Genomic DNA, 22,444 nt, shown 5'->3' with positions numbered 1-22,444 from the left:
TATAAAACAGCAGCTGATTAATGTTTGATTCTAGCTGGCCTCATTCTTCCAGCAGCACTGTGCAGAGCTAATCTACAGAGGGTGAATTTGAGATGGATGGAGCAGGAAGAGTGGGATGAAGAAAAAAAAAAACAGTTTGTACAGGTGCTGTTTGGAAAGGTTGATCCAGCAATAAGCTGCCTTTTCTCTGAAAAATATCAAGAGAGTGAAACAGTTCAATCAATTCAAATGCATTCAGGCGCTGGTATGATAAGGAACAGAAAACCATGATGACAAGGAAATTTCAGAATAGGCTCAGTTTGGGTAAGTCACAAAAAAATCACCTTAGATGAAAAAGCCCAACTTATGGTACGGATGACAGGCTTGTTTCATGTGTAGCATTTCACTAATGTAGCATGTTTCTCTTAAATTAAGGATGTTGAAGGACGTTTAATCTAAAAAGAACACCAACAACTACAACCAAAAACTATCACCTCACGGACCATTCACATGCAATTCTGCACTAAGTCTGCTTCAAGTTCAAAGCTGGTAAATCAATTTGGTTTGTTTCTAGGTGTCAAAGTGGAACTTTGCTGTTCAGATGGTGTGTATGCCCGCATGTGTATGAGGAGAATTAGCTGACCTGGGAGAGCCTTCAGCTAATGCACCTCACCTGGGCCTTTCATCTGTAAAAGATGGCCTGCTTGTTTAGTCTCTCTCTCTTCCTACCAGCTCGCACCAATGCTCTTCTTGTGTTTTCATTTGTTTATTTCTTGAGAAATCCAGTTTTATTTGGAGCAATTTCTTGTTTAGATTCCCACGTGGTCACTTACCTTGTCACTTATTGACACTAACTACCCAGTGCAGAGTTGCAGTATTGAATCGCAAACAGAGACAACATTTACACAATAGTGAGCGCTGCGTGGCTCTGTTGCTGATCAGTGCAATTTAGCGTGGCAGCTAAAGGTACAAAAGGTACAATCATGATTATTTGTCACCGTTATTCATAATACCGCTTTAGCATCCACACAGTGCTACATTCCTGCTAATGTACAAATGTTTGCATCAAAGCAAAATTGCCCCTCCTTATTTACCTAAATTCAGTGCATCTCTTAGAAGAAACATAAAAAATATCAATGAAGAACTGGTACCAAAACTTAACACAAAATTAAATCAGCAGGGCACTGCTTACACTTAGACTCTGCTAATATCCTGTTAATTAATTAACTCTTCTTTGCTGACAAATAAGGAGGTGTTTATTCATCATTGCCTCAAACCAAAATATAAAATCTTTCACTGCATTCATCGTACCTGCAAGACGCACGTGAAGCAAAGTACTCGACAGCTGTGAGCTCACTCCACATGTCCCGTGTGATGTTTTGTGTGGAGTGCTGTTCTTGTCACTTTGGGAAAATAATTGTTTGAGGGGCTATCCATTAAGTTTGTCCATTAAGTTGACCATTTTTTCAAAGCCTTCACTACTCACCATGTTTGGTGTGCACTTATCTTGGTCCAAATGGAAGGCGCTGCACAGGCTTACTTTTATGGATGTCTGAGTTGATGTTGGATGAGTCACATTAGCAGTCATTGCGTTGTTTTTCTTGGCCTTCATGCATTAATTATACCATAGTTTTGTTTTTCAGGCACTTAAATAAGTTACTTTTGTTGATTTGTGACAGACACAACTCTGCAGCACTCTTTGCATTTGATTTATTCTTTGTTAACATCACTTGCTCTAAATCCAAAGTATTTCCAAACAACAAACTTCTCTGCTTCAAGGAACAAGTTCTTCACCTTCAGCTGTGCCAAATATTTGAACTTTGCTGAAAATCGTTCTTTTAACATAGTCCAGACGGTCCTGTCCAGACTAGTCCAGGAAATTTCAAGCTGGCCGGCATAGAGAACAGCTGTGATTGACACACGCAGGCCGTGGTCAGGTGCTGACTCAAAAAGCACTTGATTTGCTTATCACTCGAGCATGCTCATTTAATTTGGGGCAGCCAAAGTCCTGATTGAGAATAATTAAAATTCAATTAATTGTGCCGCCATACTGCATGACAGGCCATCACATAGCTGTCAAGACATCTGATACAACTGCACCAGTGTCAACATCACAAAAGTTGCACAGCCTGGGGCTAAATAGCAAGATACTGATATGGCTATATGGCTTAAATACAACAAAACTGCACAAGTACTCATCACAAAAATTACATTTTGTGTCACATAGCTGCCTCCTCCTGAATAGACTACTCCATCCAGGGATGGTTTTTAAAAGAATGGCCCATGGGAATCTATGAGAAGCCACAACAATAGAAACTAATGTTTAGGCCTAATTCATCTGTGCTTAAAATGTCAGTGGCCATTTACTACTCAGAGCGTCAGACTCACAGTTGGATAGTGAGTGCTTCTTTGGATGATCAGGGAGAAAATTGTAAGAGCATAGTGATTTTGACAGTTATGTGACGAGGGAGCAAAGGAAATTTGAATTTGTCATAGGTGAGAAAAAACAGACGCCACTTCAGACTTCACAGAAAACACCAGTTTCATTTTTCTTTTCCAGGGAGAATACTTTACAGTGTGTTTCACAGTTCTTGTTCTGTCTCTGCAAAAAAAAAGAAAAAGAAAAAAAAAGTGGTAATATTTTGCATTGCATTACATTGTAGTCCTGGAGCTATTTCAGTGTCTACACCCTCAAGATTAAAAGAGGAACATCTTCTCTGTGGTGGCCTTTCTATTGTAACAAAATGGATACATTAAACATTTAGTACGTTTGGTACACTAAAAGCATATATTCAACACGTTAACAAAACTGTAATGTGCTTAACCGTAGTAATATTACTGATGAATTCTACGGTTTTAAATGGTGTCTACTTTCAAGTGCAGATGAGCAATAATTACACGACAGTGTTATGTCGTTAATGGAAAAAGGCCCAGTGAGACTAGATGTGCTCTACATACCAAATTTACCACTAAATGGGAAAAATCCAGTAAAGCGGCGCAGAAGCGAGTGAGAGAGAATTTAAATGATATTAATGTGTCAAGTTAAGGTTGATTAAAGTAATTTGGTAACATAGAGGGAAGTGCAGCTACAATAAACGTCAAGGAAACAGGAACTCAGCAGGTTCTGTCAGCTGGCATGTTGACATTCTCTGCATGAAGTTAGCTCTAGCAGTAATCTTATATAAGTGACAGATTAGTACTTATAAAATTCCTGGCATGTATACACGCATGCACATCCATCTACCCAGACATGCACACGCAGAGACTCGCAAGCATGAACGCGGCATGTACACTCATTTGCAACACGGACACGCGCACAGATTCAGTACATCCTCGGAGTGGAAATGTAAGGAATACTGAGATACAGTCGTGATTGACAGGCAAATCGCTCTCGCTGAAATACCCGTTTGACAGAGAAAAGCACCAAATGCAAGAGTTAAAAGCCAGCCACAGCAATCACCTCAGTATACGGCACATGAAAGCGAACTTGAGTATTTTGTGTGCCTTTGAGAAGCTGAGTGTCTGAGGTAAAATGTGTAGCAAAATATTAGGACTTTTATTTTTTTTATCCAAAACGAAAAACTTAATGCTCTTTGCGCAAACCCGGATGCCAATCATGAGCGTGCCTCTTTGAGGTCCAGGCCTCATGCGAATGTCAGCTCCATAGCGCATTATAATTCCAACCCAGCTCTTGAAGAATGACACAGTTCCAAAGCTCCACCCGCTCCACCGTGCAACTCTGCCAGGGAGGGAAAGGGGTGGGGGGGTGGGGGGGTTGGGGTGGTAATGAAAACTGCTCGCCTTTTATTTCAAGAGACATTGTAACCTAACTGCTGGTAGCAGGCATTGGCAATTGGCTTTAATAATGGTCTCTACATTCTAATTTGTGTAGGGATTTGCCTGGACCGGTCTTGTCTCACAGGCTCTTAATGCCACTGTGCCGTTCAGCCTCATGGCTGAGAATAAGGGACGATGTGCCTCAAAGAACCAAGCAGAGGAGAGGGAAGAGACAGATAAAGGGATGGACGAAGAGCTGGAGAGGGGAAAGTCTCTCACAGTGAGAGGTGATGATGAAAGGGGGAGATATTAAAGTGCGCTTTGCCATTTCCTGTTCCCCATAATATCACATAATGTTGGTATAATTAACCCCAGGAAATGTGGCTTCATTAGTCTCACACTGGATGTTAAAATGAAGTGTGAACTAATTGGTCAAGTATACATGATGGCAGACATTAACAAAGGCGCAGAGGCAAGCAGGTGCAGAAATAGAAATGATTTCCCAGCAAAAGACGGACAAATTTCTTTGATTATTTTAAAGTCGGCAGCATGTGCTCGTACAGCACAAACAGACATGCTATAAAAAGAGAAACACTGCACAGTAAAGCGGTCTGACCCTGGAGAAAAGTATTGTGTGATCTGTATTTCCTCCTCTGTATGCTCTGAACCGCGGCGCATAGCCTTAGACCCACTGGTTCCAGCAAGTTTCCTGTCTTCTCTCATCTGCATCACAAAAAGAGGCTTTTTCTCCATAAAAATACTGATCAAGCCTTATCTTTTTTGAAACATGTAATCCACTGGGAAAAGGCGGACTTGTAGCCATTAGGTACTGTCCTCTGTGCCTTGAGTCGCTGCCGCCTCAGCCTTTGTAGCAAAAGGCCAGAGCAAAGCTAGTTTCCATTCAGCTGGGAGAGCTGGTCAAAGCCACAAGATCAAGCAGCTCCCAGCAGTTTCTCTTTTCTTCTCTTTTCTTCTCTTCTCTTCTCTTCTCTTCTCTTCTCAAACTGAGCAATACTTAAGTTGTCTCCGTAGTTTTTGGAAGATGGCATGCAAAAATTCTCCATAGAACAGGATCTTATGTTTTCCCTGGACTCCTGCAGGTTTGACAGCAGTTTTGAGGAAAAGTTTGAAATTTTGGAAATGCTATGTCTTAAATTGGGTAGAAAATAGGAAATTCTCGATGGAGACAGGCTGCCATTTTTATGCTTGTTTGTTTCCTTCTTTGCTGCTTTCTCTCTTTGCACATACTCTTGCACAAACCATCTGCCATACAGGCCCTGTGTGACTTTACTTCAAGAGCTCTTAGTGGCTGTCTTCATCAGCTCAAGATCTGCTGCAGAAAAACAGCTTTAATTGGTACTGAGGGGGAAGAGAAGCAGAAGGGGCTGCACGCTTCACCACATTTAAGAGAAAATACTTGTGAATGATCAAGAATTGCATTCGACCAAGATTCTCCTTGCTACAGGCATTTATTACTCAGGATATCACCTCCAGGTCTTTTCTAACATTATGTCTTTTGTACAGTAAAACACATGTAAGCTTAGAATATCATTTAATATCCCTCCATTTAAATAAAAACATGTTCCAATTAACACAAATAAGGAGAATTGTGAAACCATATCATTTTGGTCATGGCTCTCAGGTTATGTGCAGGTAAAGCAGCCTGTCTCACTAAACTTGCAAACTGTGGCATTTCACAGTTTTTTTACTGGGCTTTCAGTAATACTGAGCCTTGAATTTCACCTACTAAACACATTGCTCTTCAGCTGAAAGACTGAAATAGCAAATGTCAGAACAGCTACAACTGGGATCTTGCATTACATGGCAAAAAGAAGCACTACAATGTGCAGCCAGCAGTGCAGTCCAATCCTTTCCAGGAGGTATTTACGCCATTTCACCAAGGCCTCTAGAAAGCTTCAATACAATTAGGCAGACAAAAATGGCCTCTGTGACACATTAGAGGAAATCAGGGATCCCCCCCCCCCCTCTGCACTGTCAGGGTTCTTCAGTGTTTGTGCTGTTTCAGAAGGGCTTTGAGACATTAGCTCCTGTTGTTGCTCTAGCTTTGGAGACATTTCGCAGCCCATTAGCTGCTCCTTCAGCCCCAACCGCTGCTCAAAACGAGTGAAAAAGAAGGATGAGGGAGGACTCAGAGACAGAAACTGTACACAAAGGATTTCAATAGGCACATGTGATACAGATGTAGTGATTTTACATAAAAATAAAACGTAGTTCAGCTTTAAGAATTAATTTTTGCTCTCTTGTTTCCCAGGGGATAGATAAACAGATGATACGGATCTAATATCTGTCCATTAACCTGCCCTTCCACCCATGTGGTTCATTTTGTCATTTTCTGCTTTCTGGTCAGGTGATGTCAAAGGTGAAGAGTTTGAAGACTGTTATAAAACAAATCGTAATGCATATAACATACAAGTGGAACTTCACAAGTATTTTGGAAACCAATCTCTGCATAATAAGCAACTTAAAGAAGCAAGATATACACATTTGATACATCCATGTTAAATAAGGGAAGGTTTTAAAAATATTCAGATTGAGACTTCTTCAGTGAGAGCAGAAAATTTTGAAAGCTATTCTGCTTTGCCTCATTTTCTGTCATATGTGCACAGTTACAATGGTGAATGCTCATATTAAACATAAAGTTTAAAATAGGTCGTAACCTTAATGTGGCCATCGTAGGCATCTCAGGTGGGTTGGACATCTGTCAGTACAGAAGCCTCAGACACTTGCTGTTGAACTCTTCTGTTTGCAGCCAATCAGAAGAAGGTTGTCTTAAAGTAAGGTGGACGTGTGCTAAGGTTCCAGTCATGCAGGCTTAGCAACAAGCTGGCAACCACCTGGCAACAACCAGTCGCTAGGGAAAAAGGAGTATTCCCCAACTGGTTGCGAGTGGTTGCTGGAGGTCATTGGCATTTATTTTGAAATTGATTGCTAAAGCACTATTCACACAGGCCTGCAGACCAGTCAGGGACTCCCTAGTATCAATGGCTGCTAGGGAAAAATGTGTATTCCCCAGTCTGTTGGCAAGTGGTTGCTTGCTGTCGCCAAGTGAAACTGGCTACAAAGAGGTATACAGTGCTGCACTGAAATCTTCCTTGTGATTGCTTTGGTCATCAGCAGGTTGCACTGGTCACCCCTAGCTTGGACTGAAGCCACAGACTGGTCTGCAAATAGGTGCCAACTAAGTGGTAGTGAAACTGTGAAGAGTGCAGTGAAAAACGGAAATGGAGACCGTTCACCTTCAAAGTAAAAGTTCTGTCTTTTGAAACATGTTGCTTTCAGACACAACTGTTACTTTGAAGATGAATGCTGTCCGTATCGGGTTTGTATCACACTTTTTCAAATTTACTACCACTTAAAGGCTAATTAATATGTTTTTGCTGACAAGCCGGCATCATCCATGAAAACTACAGGTGGACCACGGCAATGTGCTAGTGACAGCCCGTAACCTCTAGCAACCACTAGCCAACCAGTTGGGGAATACACAGTTTTCCCTACTGACCGGAGGTTTCCAGGGGATTGCTGACAGGTCTCTAGGCCAGTGTGACTGAGGCCTAAAATGGCTCGTTTTATAAAGTGGATGGACTGAGAGCCTGCACAAAGGCTCAGCATAAATAATATTTTCAATGATTATCTGAATAATGCAAAGCTACTCTAATAGATAATAGAGTCTAAGACTAAAAATATGGAGTTTGAAAGTTATCATAATAGATCTTCTTTAATAGGAAAATCTTCTTGTAGAAAATATGGGGTAAAAGGTAGCCTGGCTCTATCCCATTGGGGGAAAAAATCCATATATTCAATTATAACTGGATTTTTTAATCCATTAACAAAAGAGTGAAAATAATACATTGTTGATTTATATGTACAGTTTCAAAAGACAATCATGTCTTCTCAACTTTATTTCAACTCCTTAGAAAAGAAAAACACTAATTTCTGAAAATAGACACTGACAGGAAAGTAACTGTCGGAAAATATAGGCTTGTTAATTTGACCACAAAAATACATTCACATGATATTTTTAATCTTGAGTCTTGAGAAAAGATTAAAAAAAAGAACAAAAAAAGAAAAGACTACTTGAAAACTAGTGATGCAAATACATTCTAGCCTTATACAAGTGTGCGTTTATTTGACCAAGACAGAGTTAAGGTAGCTTCCAGTGCAGGTGATTGGGATGAACAATTTGCACGGCTGGCAGGAAAACTATAATCAATCTGGAGATTATAGATAAGGGCACTAAAACCAGCCAAGCACAGCATTTTCTCTTATCACAATTACACCTTGCCCTCCTACCTCAGGTACAGCCAATTAAGTTAGAAGAGGATGTGCAAAGCAGGCACTTGATGTGGAGGAGCCCTATCAGATGACTTAAAACACGCCCCACCCCTGCGAAGGACACAGAGCGAGCTTGTTGAGTACAGGTAGGCACAATGATGGAATTCAAGCATGGCTTTGCGCTGCAGTTATTTGGCGTGTGCTTGTGTTCTTCAAAAATCACACCTGTATGAAAACCGAAATTGAATGGTGTGAATGAGGTATGCTTTGCTGAGCGATAAGCAATCTACCAACTGGCTTTCTGCTGACTGCGGTTCATAAAGGTTCCAAGGGTACACGGACCTTGCCCTAAGACTGCCTCCTCTCACTCTCTCAGCTGCCATTCATTACTTCCCTCATATTTATTTTTTGGCTTTCATTGTGGTCTATCATTCACATGATCCGACTACTCAGCAGTACACAGGAAAGAAAAGTATAAGTGCAGCAGAAGAGAGAACTCATGCGTTTGTTTTAATGTGAGAGCGGCAGGGTAGTTAAGAGAGGCAGAGCTGAGGTCAACATCAAGGATTACACTCAGAATGAATACAAATCTTTGCCTATTGTGACTTCTTATTCCCCACTCTTTGTTCAGGCCTAACCGGATTGGGGGAAAAAAAGCACTGCACAGTTGCTAGCTTGGCAATGAAAAATTGATCACACAAACTTCTCTGTGCTGCATATCATCATCTCCTCCACCAGCAAATAGAGGTTAACCAGGCACACAAAAATAAACCTAAAGTGCTTGATCCAAAAACCACAACTTTGCACCTCTCTTCCCTCCTGCCACTTTGATGTTTCAAAGACTAGACGTATTTGTTGTACCTATATCGTGTGATGTCACCACACGGGTTTGGCTCAACAGTTTCACTCCAAAGCATTAAAGATGGTGGGCTGGGGAGCAAGTGCAGCATGATGACTTCTTGTGTCAGTGCCATACTGACACTGATGACAGTACAGTGAGAACATCTTATCAGCATAAAAAGCAATGTTACAGAAGAGAAGACGGCCGACACAGGTGACCAAAAACCTGATTTAACGCCATTACTGCAGACAGACTCAGACTTTCAGCCTGTTTGATAAAGGAGCAAGCCATGGTAGAGGAAAACATTAACAACAACACAACAGGCAGGGGTCACATTCAAAATAAAATGAGAGACTGCCACAGTGGTGAATTCTATCCACTTTCTATTTCACCTATGTGGAGATGTGTTCCACTATAGCTGGAAGGGAGCAAACTAAAAAGATGCTCCTTATTGGCTCCTTATTGAATGCTATTGGAGTCAAAAGGGGGTAAATTGACTAAGTAGGTCGAGGCGAAATGCATGCGGAGGAAATATGCAAAATTCAAAGTCTGATAGGCCACATGGGTCTGTGGATGCTGCTTTCATAATTGCTTTCTCTTGATGTTTCGCTCCTCATTTCAACATTTGCTATGACATTCAATGTGACGGAGACCAGCTTCCTGGTGATGCAAATGATGTTTGTGGCTCGGCGCTCCCCCACTGAGACTAGCATCTGAGAATGGTTCCTTCCACATTAACGCAAACAGCCACTACTCTGTTGCTGGCGGACTCCTCGCACAGATGGCTCAAAATCAAGGGAGTGTGTGGCTGCAGTACTTACCACGTTCACTGGACAGGGTGGTATCTGTCGGCGAGAGAGAGAGAGAGAGAAAGGGAGGGAAGAAAAAGGGCATGGAGAAAAAAAGAGAGGAGATGATGATTAGAACATAATAGCTTTCAGTAAAACTGGCATTGCAAAGTCACCGTTAAACAAGAAAACAAAACAGATCAATTTCTGAGGATTAATGGAAAGTCACAGGCAATAGCCGGACAGTGACACATACCGAACGTGAGACTACTATTGGAGAAAATTTGCTGTCACAACTGCGTAGTCTCTCACATTTGTCTCTGTCTATTATCCAGGCAGCACCATTTACCCAGAATACAGTTTGTTTTCTTTCTTATACTTCTTGTCACTGCCTCAGGCAGTGGGATTCATCATTATCTTCAAATACTTGTTGTGATGTTTATATTGTTCTTGTGTTCAGTCAGTGAAACACAGGGAAATTACAGAACACTGCATATTCACATTACACACATTAATGTGATGTCATTGTGGGCAATATTTATTCAAACATTGGCACCTGCGCTGAGTGACAGAAAGACTTGAGACAACCATGGAGGTGCCTATCATTTTTCTCATTGTTGCTAGCCCTTCTCGAGTCCTCGAGTTTATTTTTGGCTTAAAAATTGTTTTTTTATCTTGTTGTTTAATAATTATTTTAATTGTATTATTTTATTATTATTTCAATGAAGCTTTTATACAAATTCAATAAGGCCCCAGTCAAACAGGCCTAGAGGAAACAACAGCTGAGCGGGTGCCAACACTCAGCTGTTTTGCATTTCTAACAGGCGGACGAGGAGGGGGGTTATAATTTTGTCAAAATGCATGGCAGATTTATGGCCCTTGGTTAGCATGTAGCCCTTGTGACAGTGAACAAGTGTGTGAAGTTTCATGGCTCTAGCTTGCATAGTATGCATCTACGGTGTGAATTTGAACATCTTAGGTGAGATCGTTCTCGACTTATCGCATTCACAAGACTTTCAGACTTTCAAGACCCCTGACCTTTACCTTCAGGTCAAGGTCGCTGAGACTCAAATTCGTCTGAGAGTTTTAGTAGAGGTCATAGCCAAGGCTATGACAATAGCTCCACTTTTTCTTCAAAAAATTGGCAGAGAAAATGTACATCGCTCAAGCAGCTGGAAAGTGGTTGCTTGCTGTAGGTGAAATTCGTCGCACGGAGATATTTGGTGCTGCACTGAGAATCTCCTCCTGATTGTTCTGGTCACTAAGAGATTGCTGCGGTCACCCGTAGTTTGGAAGACACTGACTTGCCTGCAAACACTTACCAACAACTCGCCAAGAGGCAGGGGAACTTGGAAAAAAGTGCTACACAAACGGAAATGGTTCACCTTCAGAGTGAAAGTTGGTTTCAGCGATAAGACACAACTTTTACAGCAACCTCCAGCAACCATTCGCCAGCTGGTCAGCGAATACTTTCCCCTCAGTCACAAAGGTCTAAACCAGCTTCCATGCCTTTTTGACTGAGGCCAAAGTTAGATCTATATCCTCACATCTACCTGTATTTCTGTGTGATTCTGCCAATCCTGCCATTTGGTGCATAAAGTTAATTGAATTCCCTTAAAACGAATATGAAATCAAATATGAAACTACCCTCACCTGCAAAACAAATGAGTGGACAACATATTCTCTAATGCTGGCACCATATTAAACAGCAGCACACTACATATGGAACTTCTGAGAACATGCCTCATATCCTGAAGGTAATCATCTCTTGAAACCTGCCAGGATGTATTTTTCACACTTAGTCTAAACCAGCTACTGAGTGCAACTGTTATTTAATATCTTCTCAAGTAAAATTTATTGCAACTTGTTCCTATTTTTACTTGAAATATAGTGTCTATAGCTTAAGTATATGAGATAAAATGTATTCTTAAGGTGCTTCACTACATCAGTAATTTACTGGGTATAAAGTCTGGGGAGGTATTAGAGCCTGTAAGTTTGTTCAACTGCTGCATATACTAGAAGCTGCTCTATTGCTCTACAATAGAGTGCCTCCTAAATTATTAAAATCTGAATATAAAATAACCACACTGATTAGGTTACACAGATTTCTCTTCAACATTCTCTTTTTTGGAAAAGTCATCCATTTTTGTCAGTTTTCTGTGAGACTGAGACGCTAACTTGTGAGATCAGTGACAGCTTTTAGCCTCCCTGCTTTTACAGTATATGATGAAAATGCATACATGCCAATGAGCTGCGCTTTTTTCCTCTCACGTCTCTCTATAAATCCATTCAAGTTCATCTTAAAATCACTGCAACTTTTTGACATGTTTACAAAACCCCCCCAAACACATCACTATCTAAATGAGAGCTTTGCTTGTAGACGGTCTGACTGTCTCCATTCCCTTTCTCGATGTATAAAGGCACCCCACTCCATCCCAACAGAACTTCGCTTCGCACATGTTCAATTATTCATCTCCCTCTGTCAAGAATTCAGCCTTGCTAGCACTTGCCAGTATCCCCCACAAATTGGCAGGCAGTCTCATATTTGGCATATGGTGCAGAGCAGTGCTGCTTTTCCTTCCGTCTACAGTTGGCCTGCTAGCTCTCCCTAGGAGCACAGTAATACACACTGGCGCACACACACGTGTACAGTCACAATGATGCACCGTGTCTGTCAGTTTTGTGAGACAACCTGCCCCACTGAGCTGTTGGGGATTTGCCCACAACCTCTTTGCAACAGGTTTCAAGGTTTTCAGCAAAAGTACAACAGCAATGATTTCTTCTTTGAGACTTCAGTATGCATTCCATTAGTGGGCCTGCAAAGCTGCACAACTGTTCTCACCAGATAGCTTTACAGGCTGGAGCTGAATGGCAGATTGCTGAGATAGCCAAACTGTGCATCTCAATGATGCAACAAAGTTAACTGTACAGTCAGGAAGATGTTAATCAACCGTGTTCACAATATGTCCTGAGGAGAGTGTTATAGCCAGGCAGATTACCTCAAAACACTTGGCGGAATTAAATACCTTAGTATCGTTCGTGTAGGACTTCTAAGACAACATCTCAACATCTCACTGCAAAAACAATCATTTTGGCTGAAGTCCAAGATAAGTTTCAGGATGCTCTAATGTCATCATGCTTGGAAAGAACAGAGCTTCTGTTTTCGACTAACAGCTGTGTATTTTCTACCAAAACAAGCAAACACAAAAAACACATCAGAAAGTCTTTGTGCACGATTTCAGCAGTGCTTTATGACCCGATTAGATTGTGCATCTACTGTATCTTCTTAACTGGTTATATGCACACTACCCTGCCCCTGTGTACTAGTGTCATCTTATTCACAACAATTCAACAGTAAAAGAAAAACTATACTATACTATACCTATAACTATACCTGAGTGTGATTGTGACAGTTAGGTCGATGATTACATGTCAGCATGATGTCTTCTTTTGCCTATTGGCATTTTGTTAACATTTAAATATAGACCATCATACTATAGAATATAAGGCAATTTGCAGTGTGGACTGAAAAATACTCACAATCTAAAATAGTTTCTTTGTTTTTCTCAACTCTGGGAGCTAGGAAGGACTCTCCCTGAAGGCTGTGTCAAGCTAACCTGGTGCACCAAACGTATGTAAGTATTCTCTTGATAATTTAGACGTGCCACCACGGTTTTAATTTTTTATGCTCTTTGTCAAATGCCAGTAGTTAGGTACTGATGAAATTATAATACTGGGATGGATAAATAAATACCACGCAAAGCCTTTTATTCTATCAGGGCTTTCTTTTTTTTTATTTCAAGAACAGCGCTGCTATGTTCAGCCACAGTGACAAAACTCCAGCAAATAAATTAAAATTTCTCGCCAACACATTGCTCCCCTGTATTCTTCTCTGCACCACACATTTGTTTTCTATTAAATTCATTTGACCTGGCTCTTTATGAATCTGACTTCAGCTGTGAAAAGGATTAATAAAAGCAAGTGTCTGCCTTCACACTCACATGAACTTGAGTGACATCCCATTCTCAAGCCATTCGGTTTAACATAATGTCAGCCCACCCTTTGCAGCTATTACAGCTTGAACTCCTCTTGCTTTCCACAAGGTTTAGGAGTGTTTATGGGGATTTTTGACAATTCTCCCAGAAGCTCATTTCTGATGTCAGACACTGATGTTGGACGAGAATGCCTGGCTCACAGTCTCCGCTATAATTCATCCCAAAGGTGTTCAATCAGGCTGAGATCAGGACTCAAATTCAAATTCTTCCACACAAAACCAGCTCATCCATGTCTTTATGGACCTTGATTTGTGGCTGGGTTACTGTCAGTACAACCACTAACAGCTGACTGTGGAATATTTAGGTGTGAGGAAATTTCATGACTGGACTGCACTGCACAGGTGACATCCTATCATGGTGTCACTGGAATGCACTGAACTCCTGAGAGCGACCCATTCTTTCCTAAATGTTTGTAGAAGCAGTCTGCATGCCCAGACGCTTGGTTTTATACATCTGTGGCCATGGAAGTGATCGGAACACCTGAATTCAAGGATCTGGATGGGTAAGTGAATACTTTTGGAAATATAGTGTATTAAAAAACTCCACCAAAAGGTCAGAGTTAAACACTTCATTTATCAGTGGCATAAAGAAAACATTTTGAGGGCTCACAAAAAAATAGATAAATAAATAAATTCCACTGGCACTGCCTGTTTGATAACCTCACTCTCTGCACTTGTCCACAACGTTTGCCTTTATGGTTATTATGTGTGGTGTTTTTACACTTAATTATTTTTTTTTTTAATTTACAGGCATATGGATCAATGTAAAAGACTGAAAAAGACATGTTACTAACCTTTTATACAGAAACACAGCTGTAAGCCTTAAAAAGATGCACTGACACGCCGAAAGGCAGCCAACATGTTCACAGCATCTGAATGTGTCAAATCACACACACGCACCCTTCCACCTGCTATATGAGTGAGTGCAGATTGATGTAAGCATATCTGTTTGCATGCAGATGCATCCTTATGCCAAATATTCTTGTTGCCCTTGTGATGACTAATAACCGGAGAGCAATTGCAGCTAATAAATAATACATTTAAGAGTCTAATCAAATTCAACAAATGAATATGTCTAGAAAACTATTAATCAGAGTGCAAACGTGTATTTACAAATATAACACTGGCACAAACAATCAATTATTCATAAAGTGAATGCTGTGTAAGTGGGCTTCTTCCCGGGTGAGATGCTGCCATAATTGGAGTGGGACTACAGGAGTGCTGGCTCTGTGTGTGCGTGCCTTTATGTGTGTACATGTGAGAGCATGTGTGCCAATGTGTATCTGTGAGTTAACACACAAACACACACTCAAACACTTCTCCCCATGCGCCAAAGTTCCCCCAAACACGACAAGAGCAGGCAGAGTCGGCTCATTACTGCCTAATGAGTTGTCTGATTAGTGCTGAATATAAAAGCCTTATTGTCAAGCACTGTATGTTTATTTTGATTAATTATTGTACTGAAGTGACTGAATGGAAGCACAACGACATGGAGCATTAACATTTTGTGGTAATAGGGCCTTTGTGGAGCTGGATTTCCAGCTCCCTGTGCAGTACAGAAAGCATGGCTACCACCTAAAGAGGCTTTATTGTCAACTAACAGATACATAGGGTTATATTACATTCACTGCAATTCACCATTAAACTCCTGCCAGCGCATACTTATCGGCGGTAATGGCCAGCAGCTTGTCTCCACACAGGTGGTTACGCTAGAGAGGGTTAGTCTTCGTATGTGTTTGTTTGTGATTCGTTTCTCGTTTGTTCTCAAAATAATGAGTAAATATTTATAATAAACCAGCATGGATTCAGAAAAGCTGTGCAAAACTCATGGTCCACTGGATGTGTGTGGCTGTTGACAGAGATTAGTATTAAACTATCCTTGACAGCCAAGGGTATTGTAAGCAGCTCCAATCAATATTTTGAACTATGAATCAAATGACTATCTGTAATGTTCAAGGAGTCCTTTGTAGTGACCAAAGCACAGGAATCATTATCTGACTCTGTCGCATCCCTTAATGGCCTCAGATCTGTTTGTATAGCCTGCAACATTCTTGCTTTGGTGCACTGTCACCACTCTCATACATCATTTGGGCAGCTGTTTATGCCAAAACCACTCTAATAACGGTGCTACCAGCCTAATACACAAACAAGCAAAGGTAACAAATAGGGAACACTAGATGATATCAAACAAATGCTAATGTGAGTCTGTCTGTTGAGCATATTTGCTCTATCAACTTTGCAGGTTATAATGTTAGGGTTTAGGGATTTAGGCAATTTTTAAATGACCTTTTGCAGAGTTGTATATGATCATATGCTAAGTTATATTCTAATATTCACTGATTTGCCATGAAAGCAGCATTTTACTGTTGTAGCTGGTTGAAAGTGAAACATGTACATTAGTCTGTCAGCCACAATGATTTTCAGTAAACGGTTGAGAATGAGAATGAGTATGGAGCAAAGAGCCAAAGGAAGAACCAGTTTAGTTTTGGTGCAGATCCAGATCACTTTCTCTAAAACTGCAAGACCTCAAACTGCTCTCTCTGAGTGGCCTTTTGCTTTCACCTGCCTTTTATACACTCTTAAGTGGACAACCTATGATGGGTCTCTGTAACAGGGCTAAGCTATATCGTTCTCTCCACAATATTACTAGAATAAATTTTTAAGTGATATAAAAATGTCGCATCGTCCTATCAATAGAGGGAGAGTGAGAGCTGCATTCCAGCCTGCAGTAACTATTTCATAAAAATCAAGCTGCTTCAACAACCTTAAGCAAAGCACAATACGTGGCAAAATATGTAAGAAAATAGTTCCTGCTAAAGGTGGAAGCAGCAAACTTGTTTCACCACTAGAAGCAAAAACACATCATTGAATACAACCAGGAGAGGGATGTGCTGGCCATTTCTAGTATGGTTAATGCATTTGCCTCATAAACAAAAGCTCCCTGGTTCAAGACTAGGAGGAAACATGGATATCTACCTAGGCTGATAACATATGACAACCAGCTTTACCTTAGTTGGTAATGTTATATTTGGATACATTATTCAATGGAACTAGTGCAACAGGCAGTTAAATAAAAGAAAATGGAATGAAGAGTTTGATTTCTTTTCACCGCTAAATGTCAGTAGGATAGAAGTTGATGCAAAATTATAGTTTTTAACACTTGTAAAGAAGAAAGATGTGCTAAAATTTAAAACAGAGGTGATAACAGGAACAAAAGAAAACATTTTTTTTGAAGGTGAGAAGAGCGTGACGCACAAACGAGTGTGTGTAATGAGTCGTGTCTCCCTGTTGGTTATCAAAAAACCAAATGTTGAGAGTTTAGCCTGATGTCACAGATTAACAGAAGGTTTTCAGAGCGTTATTGTTTTGTGAATCAGGCACATGAATGCTCTTAGGGCTGTGGCGACAGCATTTAGTTTGCAGGCTGGAAATATCTGCATGTTCTGCTGCAGAAGATGGGATGATTAATAGAACCTGGATAGTCAAGAGTGTTTCTTTCTCTCTTGACTCTAGGCTAAAGTACGTCACCAGGTGTGAGCACTCTTTCAGTTAAAAAGAAAAGCCTGAATGGTAAGGTTTAGAGTTGTTCACATGCATTCAACAAATGTAAAATGAAAAAGGGAATTCAGTTGAAGTAGATTTTTTTTTTCTTCTTTGTCCCTAAGTCCTAACAACAAGATTTTTACTGATCCACTGACCACATCCACATATAAAAAAATTGATTAATTCTAAAATGTTATTAATGGTAGAAAATTTGATTCTGCTTTTGAATAAGTTTCTCTCTCCCATAATCTGCCTCTTTCTCTCTCTCTCTGTAAATCTCCTCTCCGTGAACAGAATGCTGTTGGTATTGTCAGAGGAGAGACTGTATCGCTCGGCCTGTTGCTCTGTACACACGTTAAATCAGAGGTAATGGGGCACTTCAGGAGACTGCTGTTTCACACACCCAACTGCCAATATACTGTAATCACTAAAGGCCCTTTTTCTTCAAAGATAACCATTGGTTACGCGCACTGCACTCAAAACTGCAAAGGTGCATTGGGGGGGGGGGTATTGACAATAACTTAGTGAACCGACAAGCACCGGGTCTGGATGAGATTTCAACCTGTAGCACACATCACGCATCATTGGCAACTAATGCATCTACACTTTTAGATAATCGTATCATAATAAAAAGCTCCAAAAAGACAGAATATTTCTCATCTACCAAATTCCTCAGTTACGCATGAGACACAGAGTTAGGGTGTCTCATGTAAAAATGTCAGTCCTGCCAATAGACTTGTCAACAAGTGATTAGGCTACTTATTCCAACTCTGACATGCAAGTCAGACAGAGGATCATTTAAAAGAGATGCAATTTGTTTTTCTGAATTTCCTGTTATATAAACACTGGTGGATCCTCATATTAAACATGGCAAAAGTTACAAATGGGGTGAGTGCATGTGCAATTAATACGTGTGTGTGTGTGTGTGTGTGTGTGTGGGTTTTAGCCTGCTTTGCTATTGGCTCTGTACACTATGATGTAAACAAGTGATATGTTGAACTGAGGGGCTGCATCAAGGCCCAGTATAAGGTAAACAACTGAACTGTGAATCATGCGGTGATACTCCAGTACAGGCAGCAAACTTGTTTCACCACTTGAAGCAAAAACACATCATTGATTACAACCAGGCGAGGGATGTGCGATCCATTTATGGTTAATGCATTTGCCTCATAAACAAAAGCTCCCTGGTTCAAGACTAGGAGATATGGATATCTACAGTACCTAGGCTGATAACATATTACCTTAGTTGGTAATGTTATGTTTGGATACATTATTCAACGGGCAGTTAAATAAAAGAAAATGGAATACAAGTTTGACTTTTCACCTCTAAATGTCAGTAGGATAGAAGTTGAAAACAGCAAACTCCAACATGATGCAAAATTACAGTTTTTAACACTTGTAATGAAGAAAGGTATGCTAAAATTATAAACAGAGGTGATAACTGGAACAAAAGAAAACATATTTTTTGAAGGTGTGAACAGTGAGATGCACAAACAAGTGTGTGTAAAGAATCATGTCTCCCTGTTGGTTATCAAAAAAAACAAATGTTGAGAGTTTAGCCTGATGTCACAGATTAACAGAAGGTTTTCAGAGCGCTATTGTTTTGTGAATCAGGCACATGAATGCTCTTAGGGCTGTGGCGACAGCATTTAGTTTGCAGGCTGGAAATATCTGCAGGTTCTGCTGCAGATATTTCCAGTGATTAGGCTACTTATTCTAACTCTGACATGCAAGTCAGACAGAAGATTCCTTAAAAGAGATGCATTTTGTTTTTCTGAATTTCCTGTGATATAAACATTGGTGGATTCTCATATTAAACATGGCATGCACTGAGTGTGAGTGTATGTGCAATTAATCCCTGTGTGTGTGTGTGAAAAGCTTGGGTTTTAGCCTGCTTTGCTATTGGCTCTGTACACTATGATGTAAAGAAGGCCCATTATAAGGTAAACAACTGAACTGTGAATCATGCAGTGATACTCTAGCAGAGGCCAAAACTAAAAATATGAAGCAAGAACTGAGCAAACAGGGTGTCCTTTAACATAATTAATGTTGGGAATGTTATTTTAAAATATTTTTATCAGTTTCATTAAAAAAAAAAAATGGCAGCATGCATCAAATTTGGTGTAACTCCAAATCAGTCACTGAAAAATAAGAAAAATCCACAGTAGGAACATTAACTGAAATATTTATCCTTTACGTGATCATCATAAAATAGAAGATGTTTTTAAGTGCTACTAAACATTTACAAAATCTAATTTTTAAGGAAACTGATGCCCTGTCAGGCTCAGTGATATTTCTCACCTGGCCGGCAATCGACCTCAAAAGCCAGATGAGTCCTGTGGTGCAGAGTGCTTACAATAATGTATGCTGCACACTGTTAGAGCCCAAATATAAAATGGATCTTGTTTGTATCAAGCTATTTGTACGTTCCTCAGCTAACAATAAACCACTTTCCCTGGAGGATAAATGCATTTAATGGGGTGACTCAACCTTAATGTTAATGCACTCTTAGCAGCCCATTAATTGTCAAAGCCCAGTGGGTGGTTTCATTTCAGCATGTAAACATCTCCTGTGTGAGGACATCTGGCATTTGTGGGTGCACACTGGCCTACATTTATTTTTGACACCCAAACTGCTCATATTTGTCCAGCCAAAGCCAGCAATTTCAACTTCTGCCTGATGATTAAATCCAAATAATTATGCATGTCTGATGCTCTCATAAACACTGAACCACCACGAACCATACTGTGCTATGCACGGTTTTCTCCATTTCCTCGGCAGAGGCAGACACAGAGGCAAAAGAAGGGGGGAGTGGGCGCAGGGGTCCCTGCTGTGATGAACTGGTGCTGACACAGCCAGATGTTTAGTTAAAATGCAGAGCCCCAATGTGGGATGATGGGAGGAGCTGACATGCGCTTCAGGGGCTTCAGGCAGCCAAGTGCTCCTCTGTAGCCGCCTTGTACTCTGTAGGGACAGTGTGTGTGCATGCTTTATCACATATGATTTGCATTTAGCTGAGTGTGTGCATTTATGTATATCTCTGTTTTAATGCAATCACTTGGCAATTCAGACTATGCATGTGTACACATGCTTCCCATTCTTACCCTGTGATGGCACGCTGAACATATGTCTGAAACAAATTCTCCTGTCGCAGTTTCCTCTCAGTGAACTGTGTCACAGCTGAAGGGCAATAGGCTGCGCTCACACAGAGGCAAGCAGAGCTCGCACAAAAACACACACACACGCTGCTGACTCAGTGTTTCCACTAGCCAGCAGAGTCTGACAACTGCTATTTGGTGGAGGCCAATGGCAGAGCTGCAAATATAATGAAGTAAGAAGCAGCACTGAACGAGCAATCTCGTTACCAATTGTTGACGCTATCTCATTACCAACCATCGACATCAACAGCCTGTCATCATTATCATCATCATCATTACTACTCAGCTTCATCAACATCATCTTTGTTGTTATTTTCCTGAAGCCTCTTTGGACCTGTTGTAATAAGGATGGAGTCAGTGACACAATGACAAGCAACTAAAAGAGCGGTGGCATTAAATTACATACACAAGACAGGCAGGTGCTAAGACAGACTTTCTTTCTCGCTCTCACTTTCTCTGGCTCCACTCAATGTCTCGCTGTCCTCCTCTATCAACACTAATCTAATTTCCAAGTAACGTGAATTAAATAAGCGTGCGTCATTAAGACCAGTGAAGGATGGCAGAGGGCCTGGGGAGATCAAGAGTTGGTGCGAGGGAGAATAGAAGGTGCTTAGTTACACCTACTTCAGTCTGGGAGGAAGTTGATGGAAGGGTAAAAGGCAGATGCAGACAACCCCCCCCCCCGCCCACCTCTCCCTTTTCCATTTTAATCATATACTCCGGTTATTGGGAAAATTTTGAGAAAAAAAAATAGGCCCTTAACTGTTATAATGAGAGAGAAGACAGAATTACACCTCTGCAGCAGCCTAGCAGTCTTTTTCCAATTTTTTTCTACAGTAGCTCATCACTTCGTTCTCACTCATCTACTCATCTCCCTGAAACCCCATTTAACCATTAAGCCAACACTGCCTTCCACTCACCAAGCAACCGACCCGCATCTCATATCCTCTGTCTTCTATTGACAACCAGCAGCTGGCGGGTATTGGGAAGTATTTCATATCCACCTAGGACTCATCCTTGCAGTTATATCTGTCCAATGTGTGACTATTAGGAGGCGGCTAAAGACTGCCATCAATCCCTTAGGTGTATATTTGATGATCCCCACATGGGAATACTTCACTGCTAGTGTTAGCTAACCTGCCGCTCTATTTTAACAATCTCCCCTGGGTCTGTTAGAGCTCTATTACAAGTCTGCTGAAGGAGCTGCACAATACATTATGAGGTGCGTGTCGACACGTACACGCTGCTTTTTCAGAGTGCCTCTAGAGTGGTTCTGAAACAGGCTGCTTGGCTCCGTCTCACAAGTATTTAGCAGAACATTAAGCATTGCGATGATGTTTAAAGAAGTGAGTCTGTGAGTTCAACTGGACTGAACCCCTTTTTATGACTGTAAAGCATCTTTGATCTTAAGAGAGAACAAAGTGTGCAAGTTGTTTACTTCAAGGAGATACTGATTTAAGGGGACGGGGTGTTTCAGTAAAAAGTATCTCATATTGGAATCGAGGGCCAGTTGTAATAGTGGGGCTGGCTTTGATTTTACCGTGTGAGTCTGTTCATGTGCGTGTCATCAAAATATGGTCCTGGTTGCACTTACTGTGGCAGGAGCTACCACAGATATTGTTTTTTTTAGTACTAGTGACACCTTGCAGTTTGTCTGTTGACAGTTTTATTGTGCGATAGCTGTGCAAGATGTAGTAAAAAAGTTTTTACAGGTCTATAGCTGGCATAAAAATACCAGCCAAGTTTGAAAACAACTGTGTTTCGACCAGTGATTAGGCTCCAATTCTGTGTGTCATCAGGCAAGATATAGTCTTGGAGACACCTATCGTGGAAACTTTGAGTACTTTAGCAGGTGTTTACAGAGATCAGTCACACTGAATCCACCTGCTGCCTCGTGCTGCCAAAACATCTCTGAACTCTGTGGATGGTTTCCACAGTACCTCCTTAGGTGTTCAGTGGTAACCGTTAGAAGCAAGTCCTGAAAGTTAGGAGATGGAGCTATAAGGACTGG

General features: G+C 40.8%; 1 protein-coding gene across 1 annotated transcript in view; it reads right to left on the bottom strand.

Annotated features, from left to right (window-relative positions):
• Positions 1-22,444, bottom strand: part of cdh4 (cadherin 4, type 1, R-cadherin (retinal)) — a 229,630-nt gene that overhangs the window by 129,965 nt on the left and 77,221 nt on the right. Inside the window, exon 3 of the mRNA XM_030730163.1 lies at positions 9,712-9,735. Coding sequence (XP_030586023.1) covers positions 9,712-9,735 — 24 coding nt within the window. The remainder of the gene's footprint in view (positions 1-9,711; positions 9,736-22,444) is intronic.

Source organism: Archocentrus centrarchus, chromosome 5 (assembly GCF_007364275.1).
Source record: "Archocentrus centrarchus isolate MPI-CPG fArcCen1 chromosome 5, fArcCen1, whole genome shotgun sequence".
Taxonomy (NCBI): domain Eukaryota; kingdom Metazoa; phylum Chordata; class Actinopteri; order Cichliformes; family Cichlidae; genus Archocentrus; species Archocentrus centrarchus.
This window is presented reverse-complemented; position numbering and strand designations above follow the sequence as displayed.